Source organism: Suncus etruscus, chromosome 17 (assembly GCF_024139225.1).
Source record: "Suncus etruscus isolate mSunEtr1 chromosome 17, mSunEtr1.pri.cur, whole genome shotgun sequence".
NCBI classification, from domain to species: domain Eukaryota; kingdom Metazoa; phylum Chordata; class Mammalia; order Eulipotyphla; family Soricidae; genus Suncus; species Suncus etruscus.
Window position 1 is genome coordinate 39086144 of NC_064864.1, and position 22352 is coordinate 39108495.

At 36.2% G+C, this 22352-nt stretch overlaps 1 protein-coding gene and 1 non-coding gene across 2 annotated transcripts in view; both read left to right on the forward strand.

Moving 5' to 3' along the window:
• LOC126033411 (cytochrome P450 2C19-like) overlaps positions 1-22352 on the forward strand; it is a 93859-nt gene that overhangs the window by 57580 nt on the left and 13927 nt on the right. Inside the window, exons 3-5 of the mRNA XM_049790401.1 lie at positions 13368-13520; positions 16468-16628; positions 19138-19314. Of these exons, the coding sequence (XP_049646358.1) occupies positions 13368-13520; positions 16468-16628; positions 19138-19314 (491 nt within the window). The remainder of the gene's footprint in view (positions 1-13367; positions 13521-16467; positions 16629-19137; positions 19315-22352) is intronic.
• Positions 21464-21570, forward strand: LOC125995413 (U6 spliceosomal RNA). The gene has a single exon (XR_007490947.1). It is a non-coding gene; the product is annotated as a U6 spliceosomal RNA (small nuclear RNA).

Here is a 22352-nt window from a genome sequence, read left to right on the forward strand (position 1 = left end):
TTTCATGAAAGAGACTTGCCAGGATTGGTAGTAGTTCCTCTTGGAAAGTTTGAAAGAATTTATTAGTGAATCCATCTGGGCCTGGGCTTTTGTTTTTGGGCAGACATTTGATTACCGTTTTAATTTCATCAATAGTGATGGGGGTGTTCAGATATGCTACATCCTCTTCCTTCAACCGTGGAAGATTATGTGTCCAATAATTTATTCATTTCTTCCAGGTTCTCATTTTTAGTGGTGTAGAGTTTCTCAAAGTAGTTTCTGATTACCCTTTGAATCTCTGCCATATCAGTGGTGATCTCTCCTTTTTCATTCCTAATATGAGTTATCAAGTTCCTCTCTCTTTCTTTGTTAGTTTTGCCAGTGGTCTACCAATCTTGTTTATTTTTTTTTCAAAGAACCAACTTCTGCTTTCATTGATCTTTCTGATTGTTTTTAGGGTTTCCACTTCATTGATTTGTGCTCTCAGCTTTGTTATTTCCTTCTATCTCTCTATTTTTGGGTCCTTTTGTTGAGCATTTTCTAGTTCTATGACTGCGTCATTCAGCTACTCAGGTAAGCTCCTTCTTCCTTCCTGATGTGTGCTTGCAAAGCTATAACTATTCCTCTCAGTACTGCTTTTGCTGTGTCCCATAAGTTTTGATAGTTTGTGTCATTATTATCATTTGTTTCCAGGAACCTTTTGATTTCCTCCTTGGTTTTATCTCGGACCCATTGGTTATTCAGTATGAGGCTGTTTAACTTCCAGGTGTTAAAGTTTTTCTTCTGTTTCCCTTTGGAATTCACAAATAATTTCAGAGCCTGTGGTCAGCGAAGGTAGCCTGCAATATTTCTATCCTCTTGATTTTATGGAGGTATGTTTTATGTGCCAGCATGTAGTCTATCCTGGAGACTGTCCCATGTACATTGGAGAAGAATTTGTATCCAGGTTTCTGGGGATGGAGTGGATATATATATATATATATATATATATATATATATATATATATATATATATATATATATATATATCCACTAGGCCTCTTTCTTCCATTTCTATCCTCAAGTCTAGTATATTCTTGTTGGGTTTCAGTCTGGTTGACCTATCCAGTGTTGACAAAGCCATGTTGAGCTTCCCCACAATTATTGTGTTGTTATTGATATTATTTTTCAGATTTGTCAACAATGGTATTAAATATTTTGCTAGACCCTCATTCAGTACATATATGTTTAGGAGAGTTATTTCTTCCTGCTCTACATACCCCTTGATTAATATAAAATGTCCATCTTTGTCCCTTACAACCTTCCTGAGTATAAAGTTTGCGTTATCTGATATTATTATGGCCACTTCAGCTTTTTTATGGGTGTTGTTTGCTTGATTAATTTTTCTCCAGCCTTTTATTTTGAGTCTATGTTTGTTCTGACTATTCAGGTGCGTTTCTTGTAGGCAGCAGAAGGTTGGATTGAGGGTTTTTTTTTTTATCTATTTAGCCACTCTGTGTCTCTTAACTGGTGCATTTAGTCCATTGACATTGAGAGAAAGAATTGTCCTGGGATTTAATGCCATCTTTATATGGAAATTTGGTGTGTCTTTTGGTTAGTCTTGTCTTAAATTAGGTCTTTCCATTTTTCTCTTAACACTGGTTTTGAGTCTGTAAAGTTTCTGAGCTGTTTTTTGTCTGTGAAACCATGTATTCTTCCGTCAAACCAGAAAGTGAGTTTTGCTGGGTACAGTATTCTAGGTGAAGCATTCATTTCATTTAGTCTTGTCATAATATCCCACCACTGCTTTCTGGCCTTGAGTGTTTCTGGTGACAGGTCTGCTGTAAATCTCAAGGATGCTTGCTTGAACATAATTTCCCCTTTTGATCTTGCTGTTTTCAGAATTCTGTCTCTATCTGTGGGATTTGTCATTGTGACTAGGATGTGTCTTGGGGCATTTTTTCTGGGGTCTCTTTGGGTTGGTACTCTTCGAGCATGCAGGATTTGATCACATATATTTTTTAGCTCTGGAAGTTTCTCTTTAATGATGTTCTTGACCGTTAATTCTTCCTGGAAACTTTCTTCCTGGGTCTCTGGGACTCCAATGATTCTTAAGTTGTTTCTGTTGATCTTATCATAGACTTCTATTTTCATCTGTTCCCATTCTTTGACTAATTTTTCCATTGTCTGTTCATTTGCTTTAAGTTTTTTTTTCCAATCTCTCCCGCTGTATGGAATTGTTATTTATCTCATCTTCCACAGCTCCAATTCTATTCTTAGCTTCTGTTGCTCTGTCCAGGAGCTTATTCATTTTGTCATTCACTTTGTTTACTGAGTTTTTCAGGCCTGTTAGTTGACATGGATAGATCAACTTGCCTCCAAGGGAGGGGAGTCCTCCATGGATGAATCCTCACAGGATCAAATCTTAGGTCTGAGCACGCAGCAGAGAAGATAGTCTGGAGAGAAATGTTGGGCTTCAGTGATCCAGCACAGTTCTTAGTGTGATTTTTTCTTCTTGTTGCGATGGTGTTCTTTCCTTAGAGTGCATGGCCGCATAGCGAAGTGGAGAGGCCATGCTCTTCTGAAGCCTCTTTTCGGCCCACTCCCAAGAGTTTCATGCGACAGGACAGGAGACAGAAACACACAGGCAGCACTCACAATTTTTCACAGTCAGGCAGTCGGGCCCCCCCAGCAACTTCTTAAACAGGGAGTTGTGCTTCTTCTTCTTCTTCTTCTCCTCCTCCTCCTCCTCTTCCTCCTCCTCCTCCTTCTTCTTCTTCTTCTTCTCCTCCTCCTCCTCCTCCTCCTCCTTCTTCTTCTTCTTCTTCATCTTCTTTTGCATAGGCACAATAAATATTGGAAAAATTACAGTGGGAAATCCCTTGACCTAAGAGATATAGGGTTTCTCTGCCCTTGAAGCATATTGCCATGGGAACAACTACAGGCTCCATGCTCACTCATTTACACACCCCAATGTCTTTTTATTGTGCCAGGAAACTTTCCACTCAGATGTGGATGATGACATCCCACCTCTGTAATTGTAGATCTTGTTATTGGTGTAAGTCATATGGTGAAAGCTAGGAGATAGTAGATAATTTTTTTTATGATTCTAGGAGTTCTGTTCCATCACTATTGTTGTAATCAGTGTTCTGTAATTAGTGGTCTTGGTTTTTGTTCAGAATCTAGGACAGAGCCTAGGGTATAGTTTTCTCTATAGTTCATGAAGTTCTGCTCAGTTGCAGTTGTCAAAGTTAGACATCTAGAATTAGAGACCTTGATTTTTGTACAAATCCTAGGTCAAGGCCTAGGCTAGGAACTTTCTCGTTGGTTTCTTGATAGATTCTGTTTAGACTAAATTTGTCAAAAATCAGTCTTCTGTAGATAGCAATTTTGGTTTTTGCTTAGGGCAAAGGATGACATGTCTCCTAGTTGCATCTTACTATTAGGTTATGAGATGGGGCAGTCCTCTCTTAGCTCAAGTTGTTGCCGTTTCCTCATATTAGGATGCCATGTTAAAACTGGTGCAAGTTGGAGCCAGACAGCATTCAGAGTTTCCCCCGGAGGAGTTTGGTTCCTCGTGCTATTGCTGGGACTTGTGTCAGTTCCATGACTGGGATCTGGGGTCCTGGGTTGAACAGTCACTGTCCAATCATGTGGAGTCTAAGTTGGGTCTACATGACACATGCTTATGGTAGGAAGCAGCCCTGCATTAAAAAAAAAAAAAGATATGGGTCCTTATCCCTAGTAGATAAGAGCTTGTTTTTGTGCATAATATTTTCCTTTATTTAGAGTGTCTATGCAAAAGGGAAAGCCATTACACCAGACTAACCAGCTATATATTTTTTTTCTTTTTATTTTATTTTAGTATATTTTATTTACTCTATTCTTTTAAAACAAAGCATCCTTTCTCACTGTACCTGGGTAAGTTTTCAAATGTAATCCATAGATTTATCTTCAGTGTATGCCGATATAAGTGCATGAGTATAAGTGTTTGCCATACCAATATCTGTCCAATGTCCTCTTTGACATATGTCTATATCATGGTATTTCCACATAAGTGTTCATTACCATTTAAGTTAGCTTTTAGACTCAAATACTATGACTTTTTCGAGAAAGGCAATATACACAATCTAATACATAATCTAATTCTTCAGTATAGTCTACCCTCACCAAGCATGACTGTCCTAGAACATGGAAAACTTCTATATCAGACTTACCATCTTTTTCTTTTCTTATTTTATTTTATTTTTTAAGCATTCTGTCTCATTTTATTGGGGTCAGCTTTTTGACTGTAACCCACGAGTCAATCTTTAGCCTCTGATGATGTATGCGCATGAGAGTACAGGTCCGCCATACCTGTCAGTTTAATGTACATTTGCAATATACAGAGTGCCTATGTTGTATACTGTCTTCCCCCCCTTATATCATCACCTTCTAGGCTCATTTCTAGTCTTTCACTCCCTCACCCCCACCTGCTATTACCCCACATCTAATCATTTTTACCCTTAGTTCCAGGCTCCACACAAAGCAGATCATTATCCCCACTCAAGCCAGCTGCCAACCAGCTGCCAAAGTGAAAAGATAGACTTTCAGTCTGAGAAGAAACCAATACTCTGTTGCTATTGATCTATTATTCAGCCACCTTTCTTCCATCTCCTTTCACTCTGGACCTTTGCTTGCTACCAGACTTGGTTTCTGAGAAGTCCCCACTCAAGGACATTTCCTGACATGGGACTGCTGGGAACCATTTTTCAGACTCCACAAGGTCAAATCACATATCAAAGTGGTGCCCAGATTTTACACACACACACACACACACACACACACACACACACACACACACACTAAAGACTAAAAAGGGACATGTATATCTCCTTTGAATATCTAGATGTATTTCCTTAACAGCTATAACCCTTATTGATTATCCTCGTATATAGTGACAATTTCCCCCATTGTTTTTTGTGTTTGTTTATTTGTGATCTGTTCAATAAGGAATTTGGGTAGAAAAGTCTCTCTGTTTAGAGTTCATGCTAGAACCAAATTACAGGGATTGTTGGACTTGTTCCGTCAACCCCATATGTACCAATAATACTTTGTGGCATTGTTCCTCTTTTACATAGGCACATTAAAATAGGAAAATATTACATATTCAAACAAGCCCTTATCTAATAGAGATAGGAACACAAATTTAGTAATGCAGTGGGGCCTTACACTCTGAACATTGTCATAATGACTTGGCTCAGGCCTCAGAAGAACAGTTGTTGCCCATAAACCCCTGGACCATGAATACCATCTACAGAAACAACCACAGTTACCTATAACATTACCAGGAAGCAAACCTCTACCAGTAAACCCACCGCCTCTGCCCTACCATTGACTTATTCCAAAGAGACTTCTTTTAACACTGAGACGACTTAGCAACAGCAAAAACCTACTCTCAGGGCAGGGCTCTCCATATTTTCCTCTAATGGTGAGGTGAAACTAGAAGACGCTCCACATCATCTCAACTTCAATGTAGGATTTGCACAGAAACCAGGATCTCTAACTACAGAAACCTGACACCAACAACAGTGATTGTGTGAAAAAATTTTACTGGGACCACAGGGAATGATTCAGGGGTTGGCAATTAGTATGCCTGAGCCCAGAGTTGGTCTTATGCTAGAAAACTTCAGGGGTAAGGTCTCCTTGTATTTAGGCCAAGGATTTTCCTTTCCATTTTTCGTATATTTTGCTGGGCCTATACAAACAACAACAATTGCCACTCTCACACTATTTTTTACTGTATTTCTTTAACCCTTATTATTAACAAAATAAAAAAAGAGCTTACTAAACCTTTTGTTAGTGCTTTAATGAGTTCATTGATAATTCAATAATTTTCAAAAATATACTTGCAACTGAACTTTAAAAAACTCAATAATGAACAACTTTGTAATTGTAGAAAATAATAACTGAACAACCTTGTGAACCACATTTTTTAAAAATAAAGTAATTTTTAAAAATCTAAAGAAAAAAAGCTGAAGTGGCCATATTAGTATCAGATAACACAAACTTTAAACTTAGAAAAGTTATAAGAGACAAAGATGGACATTTTGTAATGACCAATGATATGTACAGCAGGAAGAAATCTCACTCCTAAATATATAGGCACCCAATGAGGGACCAACAAAATATTTTTTGTATGTTTATTTATTTTTTTTGTTTGTCTTGTTTTGGGTGCCATCACCAACAAAATATTTAATACAATTGTTAACAAAACTGAAAGAAGACATCAAAAGCAACACAATAATAGTGGGAGGACTCAAAACCGCCCTGTCATTCCTTGATAGGTCAACCAGGCTGAAACCCAACAAAAATATACTAGTTCTGAAAAGAGAAATGGAAGAAAGTGGCCAAGTATATGTATATGTATATATATATGTATGTATGTATATATATATGACATTGTCTCTCTCAAAGTCAATGGACTAAATGCACCAGTTAAGAGACACAGAGTAGCAAAAAGAACCAAATTTATATACAGTTTAATATATTACATATATACAATAATATGTATATATATATATATATTGCAATTCATTCCCAGAAAACTGGATACACATTCTTCTTCAATGCACATGGGTCATTCTCCAGGATAGACCACATGCTGGCCCAAAAACATACCTCCATAAAATCAACAGGATAGAAATTTTACAGATTACCTTCTCAGATCACACTGCACTGAAGTTGGAAGTGAATTACAAGAGACACAGAAAAAAAAACTTTAGTACTTGGAAATTAAACAGCCCACTACTGAACAACCAGTGGATCAGAGATGAAATCAAGAGGAAATTAAAGAATCCTGAAAACAAATGCAAATAAATACACGAATTATCATAAATTGTGGGACACAAAAAAGCGGTACTCAGAGCAAAATCTACAGCTTTGCAAGCACATATTAGAAAATAATCAATAAAAGGAACCAAAAATAGGTAGGAAGAAGGAAATAACAAAGCTTAGAGCAGAAATCAATGAAGTGGAAAATCCAAAAGCAATCTGAAAAACCAATGAAAGCAAAATTTGGTTCTTTGAAAAATAAACAAGATTGATAAACTAACTCACAAGAAAATGAAGAGAGAGAAATTATTAAAGCAGATTAGAAATGAAAAGGGGGAGATCACTACAGATAATACAATGGTTCTAAGGGTAATGAGGGAAATGAGAGACTACTTTGAGAAACTCTATGCAACGAGACATGAGAATCTGGAAGAAATTGATAAGTTCTTGGACTTTTATAATCTTCCATGGATGAACCAGGATGATCTAGCATATCTAAACAGGCAATCACTACTGAGGAAATTAAAATGGTAATCAAAAGCTCCCTCAAAACAAAAGCCCAGGCCCAGATGGATTCACTATCAAATTCTTTCAAATCTTTCAAGAGGAACTATGACCAATCTTTTTCAGGCTCTTTCATGAAATCAAAGAATCAGAAACACTCCCAAATAGTTTCTATGAAGTTAGCATCACCCTAACATCAAAACCAGACAGAAATGCTGCCAAAAAGAAAAAAGAAAAGAAAAGAAAAAAGAAAACCAATATCCCTGATGAACACAGATACAAAGATCCTCAACAAAATCCTGGCAAATAGGATCCAACTCCTCATCAAGAAAGTCATACACCATGAACAAGTATGTTTCATTCCAGAAATGCAAGGATGGTTTAACATACATAAATAAATCAACATAATACCATATCAACAAATACCATAACAAAAGAAAAAATAAAAAACCACATTATCATATCAATAGATGCAGAGAAAAACATTCTATAAAATCCAACACCCATTCATGAAAAAAATTCTCAACAAGCAGCCAGAGTGATAGCACAGGGGTAAAGTGTTTGCCTTGCACACAGACAACATGGGACAGATCTGGATTCGATTCCTGGCATCCCATATGGTCCCCCTAGCCAGGAGCAATATCTGAGTGCAGAGTCAACAGTAACCCATCAATGATACCGGGTGTGGCCCCAAAACAAAACAAAACAAAAACAAACAAAATAGAAAACTATCAACAAGATGGGAATGGAAGGAACTTTTTTCAATATAGTCAAGGCCATCTACCACAAGCCAATGGCAAATATTATTCTTTTTTTGTTTTGTTTGCTTTTGGGCCACACCCAGCAGTGCTCAGGGGTTACTCCTGGCTATCTGCTCAGAAATAGCTCCTGGAAGACATGGGGAAACCATATGGGATGCCGGGATTTGAACCAACCACCTTAGGTCCTGGGTCGGCTGCTTGCAAGGCAAACACCTTGTGCTATATCTCAGGCCCTAAATATTATTCTTAATGGAGATAAAATAAAAGCTTTTCCTCTAAAGTATAGTACAAAAAAAGGCTGCCCCCTCTCACCACTCCTATTCAACATAGAATTTCTTGCCATAGCAACTAGGCAAGAGAAAGATATCAGGGCATTCAGAAAGAAAAGGAAGTAATCAAGCGCTCACTGTTTGCAGATGGCATTATATTATATTTTGAAGACCCTAAAGACTCTACCAAAAAGCTTCTATAAACAATAGATTCACTCAAAAATCAATGGCCTTGGGGGGGGCGGGAAGTAAAAAAATCAATGGCCTTCTATCCACCAATAATGATAGAGAAGAAATAAACATTAAAAAAAAATCAATCCCATTTACATTAGTGCACACAAACTCAAGTATCTTGGAGTCAACTTAAAGAGGTGCAGGACCTATACAAAGAAAACTACAAAACACTGCTTCAAGAAACAAAAGAGGAAACAAGGAAATGGAGACAAATACCGTGCTCATGGATTGGGAGGATTAACATCATTAAAATGGAAATACTCCCTGAAGCATTGTACAGATTTAATGCAATTCCTCTAAGAATACCCATGACATTCTTCAAAGTCGTAGATTAAAAAATCCTGAAATTCATTTGGAACAATAAGCATTCATGAATAGCTAGTGCAACCCTTAGAAAAAATAATATGGGGGGCATCTCTTTCCCCAACTTTAAATTATATTACAAAGCTATAGTCATTAAAACAGCATGATATTGGAATAAAACAGAACCTCAAATCAGTGGAATAGACTTGAGCATTCAGAGAATGTGCCTGGGATATACAATCAATTAATTTTTGATAAAGGGGCTAGAAATGCAAAATGGAGCAATCAAAGCCTATTCAACAAATGGTGCTGGAACAACTTGGTCAGCCACATGCAAAAAACTGAACTCAGACCTCCATCTAACATCATGCATAAAGGTCAATTCCAACTGGATTAAAGACATTTATATCAGACCCGAAACCATATGGCATATAGAATAGGTAAAACACTCCATGAAATTGAGACTAAAGGCATCTTCAAGGAGGATACATCACTCTCCAAACAAGTTGAAGCAGAGATAAACAGATGGGACTATATTAAGATGAGATGATTCTGCACCTCAAAGAAAATAGTGCTTAGGATACAAAAGGACACTCACAGAATTGGAGACACTATTCACCCAATACCCATCAGATAAGGACTAACATTCAAGCTATACAAAGTGCTTACAGAAATTAACAAGAAAAAATCTAACTTCATCAAAAAATGAGGATCAGAAATGAACAGACAGTTCCTCATAGAAGAAATATAAATGGCCAAAAGATGCATGAAAAATGTGCTACATCACTAATCATCAGGAAGATGCAAATAAAACAAAATTAAGTACTATCTCATGTTACAGAAACTTGCATACATCTCAAAGAACAAGAACAATCAGTTCTGGCATGGATGTGGAGAGAAAGGAACTCTCATTCACTGCTGGTAGGAATGCTATCTAGTCCAGCTTTTATGGAAAACAATATGGAGATTCCTCAAAAAACTGAAATTGAGCTCCCATATGATCCAGCTATACCACTCCTAGGGATCCTAGGAACACAAAAACATGACACAAAAATGCCTTCTGCAGACCTACATTTATTGCAGTGCCATTTACAATAGGCTAGAATCTGGAAACAACCCAGATGCCCTTCTACAGATGAATGGCTAGAGAAACTATGGTACATATACACAAGAGAATACTATGCAGCGTCAGAGAAATGAAGACATTATTGTACTAAAAGACATTATTGTAATAATGTAATAATTATTGTAATAAAAGACATTATTGTATTAATACCCAGAGACAAAGGAGATGAGGGTTGGAAGGACCAGGTCATGATATAAAGCTTACCACAAAGATTGGTGAGTACAATTAGAGGAATAATTATACTAACAACACCTATGACAATGAAAATGAGTGAGAGAAGTAGAATGCCTTTCTTGAATATAGGCAGGAAGTAGCGAAGGAGGGAGATAGTGGGTATTGGTGGTGGGAATGTTGCACTGGTGAAGGGGGGGTGTTCTTTTTATGACTGAAACCCAACTACAAACATGTTTGTAGTCACGATGATTATATAAAGATTTAAAAGAAAAAAGAACATATTGGCATGTTAAGGTATGGACATGAATGAGAAGTCAAGGAGAAACTTAAATATCTGTTGGAGATACACATGTTGGCAATGCCACATCAAGAATTATAGGGCCACAAATATGCTATGCCAACAAGGGCCAGCTTAGAGGAGCACTTGACGTAAGACCTCCAATTCTCTATAGAAAAACAAGGCCTAAAAAGCACTGGCAGTGTGGAGGTATCTTACAGTCTTTTTTTTTTTTAAGGTAATTAGAGAAAAATAGAAGGTAGATAGTTGGGGAGACAGCTCAAAAACCAGGAGTGTGGACCAGAGAGAGAGCATGAAGGTAGGGTGTTTGCCTTGGATGCAGAAGAAAGTTGGTTCAAAGCCTGGCATTCTATATGGTCCCCTGAGCCTGCCGGGAGCGATTTCTGAGCATAGAGCCAGGAGTAACCCCTGAGCGCTGCTGGGTGTGACCCAAAAACTAAAAACAAACAAATCAAAATAAAACCAAACAAACCAGAAGTACATGCAAGTCCAATGCCTGGCTCTCACCTCTAAGCACCATTACCCCAAGTACAGTCAATCAATTCAATCCCTAGAAATTCTGGCACCACTGGGCCTAAGAATTGAACCATCATGCCTGCACTACCAAAAATAAACAAATAAAATTAAAGGGGGAGGAGAGAGAGGACTAGAGAGCTAGATTAGGAAAAGAAATAGAGTACTAAGCAATATATATGGTAGAGAGCACTATAAGAGTAGTTGAGGGGCCGGAGGGATAGCACAGCAGTAGGGTGTTTGCCTTGCACACAGCTGATTCTAAATGTATGGTGGTTGGAATCGGCATCTCATATGGTCCCCTCTGTCTGCCAGGAGCGATTTCTGAGGGTAGAGCCAGAAATAACTCCTGAGCACTGCCCGGTGTGACCCAAAAACAAAACAAAACAAACAAAAATAAAGAGTAGTTTACCCCATTTAGTATCATCCACCATGTCTGGTGCATTGAGGGTTCTTTCCTGATGGGAAACTAACAGTGTGGGCATTATGATATAATAGTAACACAGCTTTAATTGGAAAAAAAAGAAAGAAAAAAGGGAGAAAAAAGATAATATTGCAAAAAATTGCAAAAACATACTCAATGAGCAGGTTCTGTAACAAAAGTGTATGATGAGAAGTTACCTTTTCAGTCTGTATGGTCATAAGCATTTAGATCATAGTATAATTTATTACTGCTATGTAGTATTTCATTATGTATATGCACCACATCATGATTCACTCATCTGTTGTACACCTAGGTTGATTCCAAGTCTTAGCTTTTGTATTGAGTGCTGCAATGAATCATGGTATGCATACATACTTTTGGATGAATGTCTTTCTATCCTGGGGATAGATACCCAAGAGAGGGATTCCTGGGTCATATGGCAGCTCAATTTTGAGTTTACCGAGAACCCTCCATACTGTTTTTCATAGAGGTTGGACCAGGCAGCATTCCCACCAGTAGTGGATGAGAGTTTCTTTCTTACTGCATCTTCACCAACAGAGATTGGTCCCGTTATATTTGATATGTGCCATCCTCACTGGTGTAAGATGGTACTTCATTGTCTTAATTTGGATTTTCCTAATAGCAAGTATGAACATGTTTTTATGTGTCCCTGCATCCACTTTTCTAGAGAGAATTCAAATAAGCTCTCTAATGTAAATGGAACAAGCTAGCTGCAGCACATTGACATTTTAAGGATATTATTGGGCTAAAGAGAGAATGAACTTTAGCTAAAAGCTAAAGTTCATTTTATTTTTAATCTTTGTCAGGTAATCAAAGTCCACTCAAAAAATTTTGTAACTGACTGCCTATTCAAAAAGGCACAAATTGAATTAGGAGAAATCTTTATTTAAAAACCTTTAGATTTCAAGTTCCCAGTTCTATGAGTAAGAAGAGAAAGCCTCAATGGATCCAGTTCTGTTGCTGGTGTTCTGTCTCTCCTGCTGCCTTCTCCTTTCCCTTTGGAAACAGAATACCAGGAAAGGAAAGCTTCCACCTGGCCCTACTCCTCTCCCAATTATTGGAAATATCTTACAGTTAGATGTCAAGGATATTTGTGGATCCCTGAGCAATGTAAGTATGTTTCACACTCCTCCAGTGACTTGAAATGTAATTTAATTAAACAAAATTTAAAAGGTAAAATATACTATTTGAGAGCCTGAGCAATAGCACAGTGGTAGATCCTTTGCCTTGCATGCAGCCAACCAAGGACAGATGGTGGTTTGATCCTGATCATTTGGTTCCCCAAGCATTTCAGGAGTGTATTCTGAGTGAAGAGACAGGAGTAATCCCTGAATGCTGCCGATTAAGACCCAAAAACTAATATATAATATTTTTAGTTCACACTTAAGATGTATTCGCTATAAAAATTGTTATTTCAAGTATTTTCTGTTATTTTAAAACTTTATATTCCATAGTCTTTGTAATAAATAATAAAATAAATCAAAGATTTTGTATTTAGAAATCAACTAAGATTTTAAATACCTGTGCTATCCTAAAATTTAAGTGGTATTTTAGACAACAGTAGGTTAAAATATATGAATAGAATAATAATATCCGTTGAAAAAAAAAGCACAATGTCTCATCCAGTCATGAAGTTACCATTTGCCTTCTTTCCAAGCTCTCAAAACTCTATGGCTCTGTGTTTACTGTGTTTTATGGCATGAAGCCTGTTGTGGTTCTGTATGGATATGAAGCAGTGAAGGAAGCACTGATAGATCTGGGAGAAGAGTTTTCTGGAAGAGGTGATATTCCTGCATTTGAAAAACTTAATGAAGGACATGGTAGGTGTGGGTGTATACTTCAGTAGTATTGATAAATGGGTGTAGGAAAAGATGAAAAACAGGAATTTGAATTCACCTGCAAAATTCAGTCAATCCACTGCACTTTCTCTTCACCTACAGCATTCCTCTTTTTCTGTTTCCTTTTCTAGTTGGAATAGTGTTCAGCTCTGGAAAGGAATGGAAGGAACTTAGGCGCTTCTCTCTCATGGCCCTACGGAATTTGGGGATGGGGAGGAAAAGCATTGAGAACAGAGTCCAAGAGGAAGCCCATTGCATTGTGGAGGAGTTGAGAAAAACCAATGGTAGGTTGATAAAGTGCTCTGTAACAGTAGCTTTAAGGGTGTAATCTATGTTACATCAGCCCTTGGAAACTTTTCAAGCACAGCTAGATGCTTTTTTATAGGTTAGTAGCTGTCTGTTCTCATGTGGAATCTGATTGCTTGTGGGCCATACCTGGAGGTGCTGAGAGCTTTCTCTGGAGACTGATTTTAGAGATCACTCCTGGTGTGTCTATCTGCAGTCTACTGCTAGCAAGACAAGCACATTCTCTGCTGTACTATTTTTTTTTTTTTTTTGATTTTGGGTCACACTGGCCGTGTTCAGGGATTACTCCTAGCTCTTTGCTCAGATCACTCCTGGCAGGCTCAGGAGACCATATGGGATGCCAGGATTTGAACCACTGACCTTCTGCATGCAAAGCAAACATCTTTCCTCCATGCTGTCTCTCCAGCCCCACCCCTGCAGTACTATTACTCTGGCCTCAAGGAAGAGAATCTGAAGCAGAGACAATGGAGACTTGTGATCTGGTGCCCTATGTCTACTATATCTATAGACCCATTGTTCTGCATACGGGATTATGGATATGAAATATGAAATGGTATTCATAGAATTCTTTACTGAACTAATTTTAGACCATAAATCACAGAGAATACTTCTGAGTTATTTTACAAAAATTATTAGTTAATAACGTTACTCCTATTTTGAAACAATTTAGTAGGGAATACTTTGTCAAGCACACAAGGTAGAACTTGTTTTCAAGATACAAGAGACAAATGTTTTCCTTAATTGTTCGATATTTATATGGTCAGTCTTGCAGACATGTCTGAGAGTTAATTCAGAGCCCAGGCGTACAATTCAGGCCAATAACAATGCCATCTTTGGTTTCAATCAAGTAAATTATGATGATATAATAGTTTCTCTGCAAAGACAGCACTGTTTAAAAATAATAGCACTAATATTCTTAATTATCAATGTGCTCTGTGATTAAATATATTGGAAAATATGTGCTGCTTCATAATTCTACAGTATATATATGAAGTTATAAAATGTTTTATTGAACTATTTTTTATCATTATCAGTAGCTACTTACCTTTGACTACTATAGTTAATATCAAATCAATCATGCTTTTTTTGTGATCAGCTTATTTCACTGATACAATAGTTTCAATTTTATACATGTTTTAATATTAAAAGATTTTTTAATCAAAGTTTTCTGATGCTAGACCATTAGCACAGCAAATAGGGTGTTTGCCTGGCCTGTGGCCAATCAGAGTGCTATCCTTGGCCTCCTATATGGAACCCAAGCCTGCCGTTAATAATTTCGGAGCAAAGAGCCAGAAGTAACCCCTGAACACCACCGTGTGTGGCCCAAAAACAACTAACCCCCCAAAAGAAAAGAAAGTCTTAAAAAAGCCGGGGCCGGCGAGGTGGCATTAGAGGTAAGGTATCTGCCTTGCAAATGCTAGTCAAGGAAGGACCGCGGTTGGATCTCCTGGCGTCCCATATGGTCCCCCCAAGCCAGGGGCGATTTCTGAGCACTTAGCCAGGAGTAACCCCTGAGCATCAAACGGGTGTGGCCCAAAAAACCAAAAAAAAAAAAAAAAGCCAAAAGAAAAGTTTCCCTTGCTGATGCTACACCAAATTTATCTTCCTTCCTTTCTTCGTTTCTGCCTCATTTGTTCCTTTCTACCTTTTTCTTTTTCTTTCTTTCTTTCTTTCTTTCTTTCTTTCTTTCTTTCTTTCTTTCTTTCTTTCTTTCTTTCTTTCTTTCTTTCTTTCTTTCTTTCTTTCTTTCTTTCTTTCTTTCTTTCTTTCTTTCTTTCTTTCTTTCTTTCTTTCTTTCTTTCTTTCTTTCTTTTATATTTTGCTCTATTTCTTTCTTTTGCTTTCTTTTCTTTCTTCCGTCCTTCAGGGCAGGATTACCCTGATAAATTAACCAACCAAATAACATTCCAGGGTAACTCAACAAGTCTCTTCCTTCCTTCCTTCCTTCCTTCCTTCCTTCCTTCCTTCCTTCCTTCCTTCCTTCCTTCCTTCCTTCCTTCCTTCCTTCCTCTCTTCCTTCCTTCCACCATCCCTTCTTTTTTCCTTCCTTTCTTTATCTTTCTCTTTCTTTTTTTCTTTCTTCCTTTCATTCATCTTTCCCACAGCCAGCTGTACTCAGGGCTTTCTCCTGGCTCTGTGCTGAGCAGTCACTCCTCACAAGGTTTTGGGGACCATATTGAATGCCAAGGATTGAACCCAAGTAAGCCACATTTGTACAGGCAAACATCCTAGATGATGTGCTATTCCTCCAGCCCCTAAACCATTTTCCCCTAATGATCATTATAAACAAATCATTTAAAATCTTTAGAATAAAAAAAATATCTTTAGAATATATACTCTTACCTCTGATGTTTGTGTTTAATTTTCTATAGGATTTTCATACAGAAAATATTGTATTTTAATGGTTTTAGCTATTAAGTAATATAAATGGCCTATTAAATATTTAAATTAAATAATTTAAATATTATTAAATATCTTTAGACTATATACTCTTGCCTTTGATATTTGTGCTAAATTTTCTATAGGGTTTTCACACAGAAAATATTGGATATTGATGGTTTTAGCTATTAAGCACTAACTGGCCTATTAAATATTTTTAAATATACCTTAAGAGACACTTGTAAATAAATAAAATATCTTAATTGTTTATGTTAATAAGTCTACTTATCATATGGTTTAAAATAAAATTTTGATATATATTTAGAACATTATTTTGCCACCTAGGTTGAAGTAGTATGCACAGACTTAATGTAAAAGTGATCCTTCAATTTTGTTAGTGTTGCCATTTTCTTGTTAGGGAAGTTTTTAGGAAGAATGTACTTTAAACGTTGATTTTTTTTTCCTTACTCATGATTTAAAGACAAGTTTTTCTATGCATTTTATATTTATAAAATATTTATTTTACAAAATTCTCCATTTATTTAGCCTCACCCTGTGATCCCACTTTTATCTTGGGATGTGCTCCATGCAATGTGATCTGCTCCATTATTTTCCAGAATCGCTTTGATTATACAGATCCAATTTTTCTAGACATGATAAGAAGATTGAAGGAAAATAGTGAAGTTTTGAGCTCTTCATGGGTTCAGGTAAGGCCAATATGCTCTTTTCTGAAGAATTATTTATATTCTTTCTCCAAGATTTCAAACCTCTCGCAATAATCCAAGAAGTAAATGTGTGAGTGACATTGCTGTAAAGACCTTAGTCTGATGGCCTGCTTCTCTGGGAAATAAGGCTTTGCCCTTTAAATATTGTCAGTTAAATGCTCAGAATACATTCCAGACAAAGAACTGAAAATAAAACCAATTGAGTCATGTTTTCTTTATGTTTTCTCATAGTAACTTCCCCCAAACATGCCCATTTCACTCTTACAGACTCATATTAAAAGATTTTCATTACCCACAAATATTATCTTCCAATTAACAATGAATGGCATTTTCATCATACTTTATGCAAAAATCTGCATTTAGGAAAAATGACAAATATACTTTCAGGAAATACTATGGTCGTGATATTTATGATTCACTTGTCTTCCTAATTAACAAGATAATTGAGGAAGGTAGAACAAGGAATACTGTACTTTATTATATTGAAATATTTATGATTGAAATACTGATGTAGTTTGATGCATCAAAGATATTAGACCGATTTCAGAGAATTCTAACTACTTTGTTGCACAGTTACTTTATATGTAGAATATTTAAATGGTATCTTCTGTTGAAATATGCTTCATGATATCTTAAGGATAGTTGCACTTCTAAAATACTAATTCTGTGAAGCTATTAGAGATATTTTTTCCTGCTCAAGCTTTCTAAATCTCTGGTGTCACTTAATATATATTAGTTGATGGTTTTGGAGAGATAGAACAAAGGGGTACTATCTGATTGCTTTGCACAAACTGACCTGTGATCCTCGAACTCTACTAAGTGTGATTCTATCCCAAAGCCAGAAGTCAGGAGTAAACTCTGAGCATTGTATGGCTTTAAAAAATAAAATAGAATATATAAATGTATCTCCTGAGCACAGTGTCATTGGTAGCTCCCAGAATCTCTGTTAGGTGTGCCCCCAAACAACACAATGTGAATTTTAGAAATTCCAATATTTTTATAGTATATGGAAAAATTAATATATACTTGATATAATTGATAGACTCTTTTATTCTATAAATATTATGAATATAGAGTTGATTAATATATTGGTCATGTAGTTAATCACTTCTCCATCAAAACATCCATCAACATACGAATAAATATTTCTTTTTTATTTATAATATTTTATTTGAACACCTTGATTAAATATCTGATTGTGGATGAGTTTCAGCCATATAAGAGGACACCCCCCCATCACCAGTGCAACATTCCCACCACCAATGTCCCAAATAACCCTCCTCCCCACCCCACACCCGCCTGTTCTCTTGACAGGCTTTCTATTTCTTTCATTCATTCTCATTGTTAAGATAGTTCTCAATGTATTTATTTCTCTAACTAAATTCATCACTCTTTGTGGTGAGGTTCATGAAGTGGGCTGTAACTTCCAGCCCTCCTCTCTTTTGTCTCTAAAAATTATTGCAAGAATGTATTTCATTTTTCTTAAAACCCATAGATGAGTGAGACCATTCTTCGTCTTTCTCTCTCTCTCTCTCTCTCTCTCTCTCTCTCTGACTTATTTCACTCAGCACAATAGATTCCATGTACATCCATGAATAAGAAAATTTCATGACTTCATCTCTCCTGATGGCTGCAGAGTACTCCATTGTGTATATGTACCACAGTTTCTTTAGCCATTCATCTGTTGAAGGGCATCTTGGTTGTTTCCAGAGTCTTGCTATTGTAAATAATGCTGCAATAAATATAGGTGTGAGGAAGGGATTTTTGTATGGTATTTTTGTGTTCCTTGGGTATATTCCTAGGAGTGGTATAGTTGGATCGTATGGGAGCTCAATTTCTAGGTTTTGGAGGAATCTCCATATCACTTTCAATAAAGGTTGAACTAGACAGCATTCCCACCAGCAGTGGATAAGAGTTCCTTTCTCTCCACATCCTCACCAACACTGCTTGTTCTGATTCTTTGTTATGTGTGCCAATCTCTGTGGTGTGAGGTGGTACCTCATAGTTGTTTTGATTTGCATCTCCCTGATGATTAGTGATGTGGAGCATTTTTTCATGTGCCTTTTGGCCATTTGTATTTCTTCTTTCTCAAAGTGTCTATCCATTTCTTCTCCTCATTTTTAATGGGATTAGATTTTTTTTTCTTGTAAAGTTCTGTCAGTGCCTTGTGTATTTTGGAGATTAGCCCCTTATCTGATGGGTGTTGAGTGAATAGTTTTTCCTACTCAGTGGGTGGCTCTTGTATCCTGGGAACTATTTCCTTTGAGGTGCAGAAGCTTCTCAGTTTAATATATTCCCATCTGTTAATCTCTGCTTTGAATTGTTTGGGGAATGCAGTTTCCTCCTCGAAGATGCCTTTAGTCTCAATGTCATAAAAATAAATATTTTCTTTCAAAAGACTTTTAATTGAACACATAATGCAGTTTCTAACCAGGTTTGATTATATGTATTGAATGTTTATTGTTTAATAAACTATTGTTTTCTCTCCTAGCTCTGCAATTTTTTCCCAATTCTCTTTGATTATTGTCCAGGAATTTATAAAAAATTAGTTCAAAATTTTGCTAATTTTAAAAGTTACTGTATGGAGAAAATTAAAGAACATCAAGTGTCCTTGGACATTGATAATCCTCGGGACTTTATTGATTGTTTTCTGATCAAAATGGAACAGGTAAGAAGTTAATGGAAGTTCATTTACTTGATTTTTGATGTACTTTGTGGTTTATTGAATAGGTCTGTATTTGGTGGGGTTCATTCAAAAAATTATACAAATAAAGTTATAAAGTACTTTCACTGTGCTATATGTGTATGAATCTATTCTAAGCATTAAGGAGACTATGAGTTGAACTGATTAAAAATAAGTATAATACACTGCCCTATTTTTCAGTAACTAATAATTACATGAGAAGTGAGAAAATTATACTTCAGTGAAATAAAAACAATTACAGAAATATTAAAAGATATATATTATAAAATGAAAATGGATATATTTATACAAACAATGTATAAAGAAAGGAAAATAAAGGTCTCAGGCTTATGGTCTTATATGTCTGGAGGTTGAAGACAAATCTAAAATATTTTCAATAAAGATAGGGAAAGAAATTTCAAAATGTCAATCTGATATAAATATACATAGGTTTATGCTTTGAAAATATAAAAGAAAAAACTAAACTAAATAAAAGAGACCTAAAGTTTAATCGATATGGAAGAAAAAGGTTGTATAAGAAAGCATGAATACTGTAGCATATATTGAAAGATTATTTTCTCACATAAATACTCATAAAATCTTGTGACACTAAGGTGACTAAAAATGTAATACATAAATTTTTAAAAATATGTTATTAGTCTTAATTACTTGCTTATAAAAACTTGAAATTGAATTGAAATTATGAATGTTATTTTTCAAGGTTATTCTGGGTCTACTAAATTTTCACTTGCATTTTAGAGGAAAGTGACTATATTTTTTAGTGAAACAAGATAGTTTTCATTGAATAAAACCTACTTAGGATAATATGAAAGGAGAAAAAAGGGGGGAAGTGTGTTAGAGAGAGAACAAGGGCTTCTCTAGAGTAGAGATAAGCAAGATACCAAAGAGCCAGGAAGCAAGCCCCTATGAAGAAGCAACAGTCAATTATATGATTGCTCAGGAGCTCCAGAAATGAAAAACACATGAACCCACATCTTGTACACCTGAAGAGTACCAGTTAAAAGAGACCTAAATGAAACCAACCAAAGTCACATTGTAGGCACAATGATGAAAACCACAGATAGAGACAGAATACTGAAAGCAGCAAGATTAAAAATGGAAATTACTTCTAAATAAGCATCCTTAAGATTCATAGCAGGTTTCCCTAAAGCAGCCCTCTTGGCCAATCCACTGGTGGAATATAGTGGGGGGAAAATCAATGAAATGAACACCTCACCAGGAATATTTTAATCAGTCAAACTAACATTCAGGAATGAAGGAAGGATAACTCAGCTTCACGAATCAATAACAGCTCAGGAACTTTACAGACTTAAAGCCAACTTTAAAGCCAATTTTAAAAGAACTTATAAAGAAAGTCTTAAAGAACTTTTTAAAGAGGGGCTCATTATTAGGCAAGGGAAACCCTATAAATATACCAAACTGGCACAAAGTTCAATGATCTTTCTCAATTTCAGTGGATTAAAGACACTAAATAAGAGACACAGAGTGGTTAAATAGATAAGAAAATTAAATTTAATATTCTGCTGCTTGCAAGAAAACTTCAGAGCAAACGGACTGAAAATAAAAGGTTGGAAGACAAATCTTTAAGCAAACTACTCCCCCAAAAAGGATTGAGGTGGACATACCAATATCAAGGGACATAGATCTCATTCTCAGAAAGGTTATAAGAGAGATAAAGTTATTTATTAAAACCAAGGTTTTTACATCAGGAAGAAATTATTTTCCTAAACATTGATGCACTCAATGAGAGTTCAGCAAATAGACTTAAATATAGACATCAATGGGGCCGGAGAGATACACAGGGGTAGGGCGTTTGCCTTACACACAGCTAATTCGAACAGACCATGGCTCAAATTTGGCATCCCATATGGTCCCCCGTGACTTCCAGGAGCGATTTCTGAGTGCAGAGCCAGGAGTAAACAAAAAAAAATTTTTTTCAGGCAGATATTAGTAAACTGAAAACAAAAATAATTCCAAAAGATCAATGAAATGAGTTGCTTCTTTAAAAAGTATAAACATGAGTAATAAACCATTATCAAGACCCAGAAAAAGAGGGAGAGAATACTATTAAATAAAATCAGAAATGAAAGGGGAGTTGAAACAACAGACAACAGTGCTTGCTTCGGCAGCACATATACTAAAATTGGAACGATACAGAGAAGATTAGCATGGTCCCTGTGCAAGGAATACACGCAAATTCATGAAGCTTCCATATTAAAAAAAAAAAAAAAGACAACAGAGAAATTCAATGGATAATCAGAAATTACTTTGAGAAACTTTGTGTCAAAAAACAGGAGAGTCAAAAATATTCTGCTCTTTCACCTTAGTTTGAATTAAAAAGAGGAATAGAAGAAATAATTCAGTAAGTTTTATAATTATGTCTCACTGATCAAAAGATGTGAAACAGTCTAATAAACAGAATATTTACAAAAATAAGGGCTAAGACACTGGAAAATTAGCTTTTAGTCATGTGACCTACACTGTTTTATTATACCATTGGTAGAATTTTCTAAAATATACCTTGAATCTTATATGTAGACTTAATTATATAAACAATATTAGTTATATTGAATCAATTAACTCTGGAAAATTATTTTCTCAAATAATTTTTGAAATTTTTTATTAAAAATAAAACAGAATCAAGATCAGGTGTTTTCTTTAGAAAACTTGGTGGTCACTGCATTTGATCTAATTGGAGCTGGGACAGAGACAACAAGTATCACTCTGAGATTTGCTTTGCTCCTGCTGCTAAAACATCCAGATGTCACAGGTATGTCAGCACGGTGGACAGGAAAAACTTAGAAAATCTTGATGCGGTGCCAGGAAGGTGGCGCTAGAGGTAAGGTGTCTGCCTTGCAAGCGCTAGCCAAGGAAAGATCGTGACCCCGGTTCGATCTCCCGGTGTCCCATATGGTCCCCCCAAGCCAGGAACGATATCTGAGAGCTTAGCCAGGAGTAGCCCCTGAGCATCAAACGGGTGTGCCCCCCCCCAAAAGAAAAAA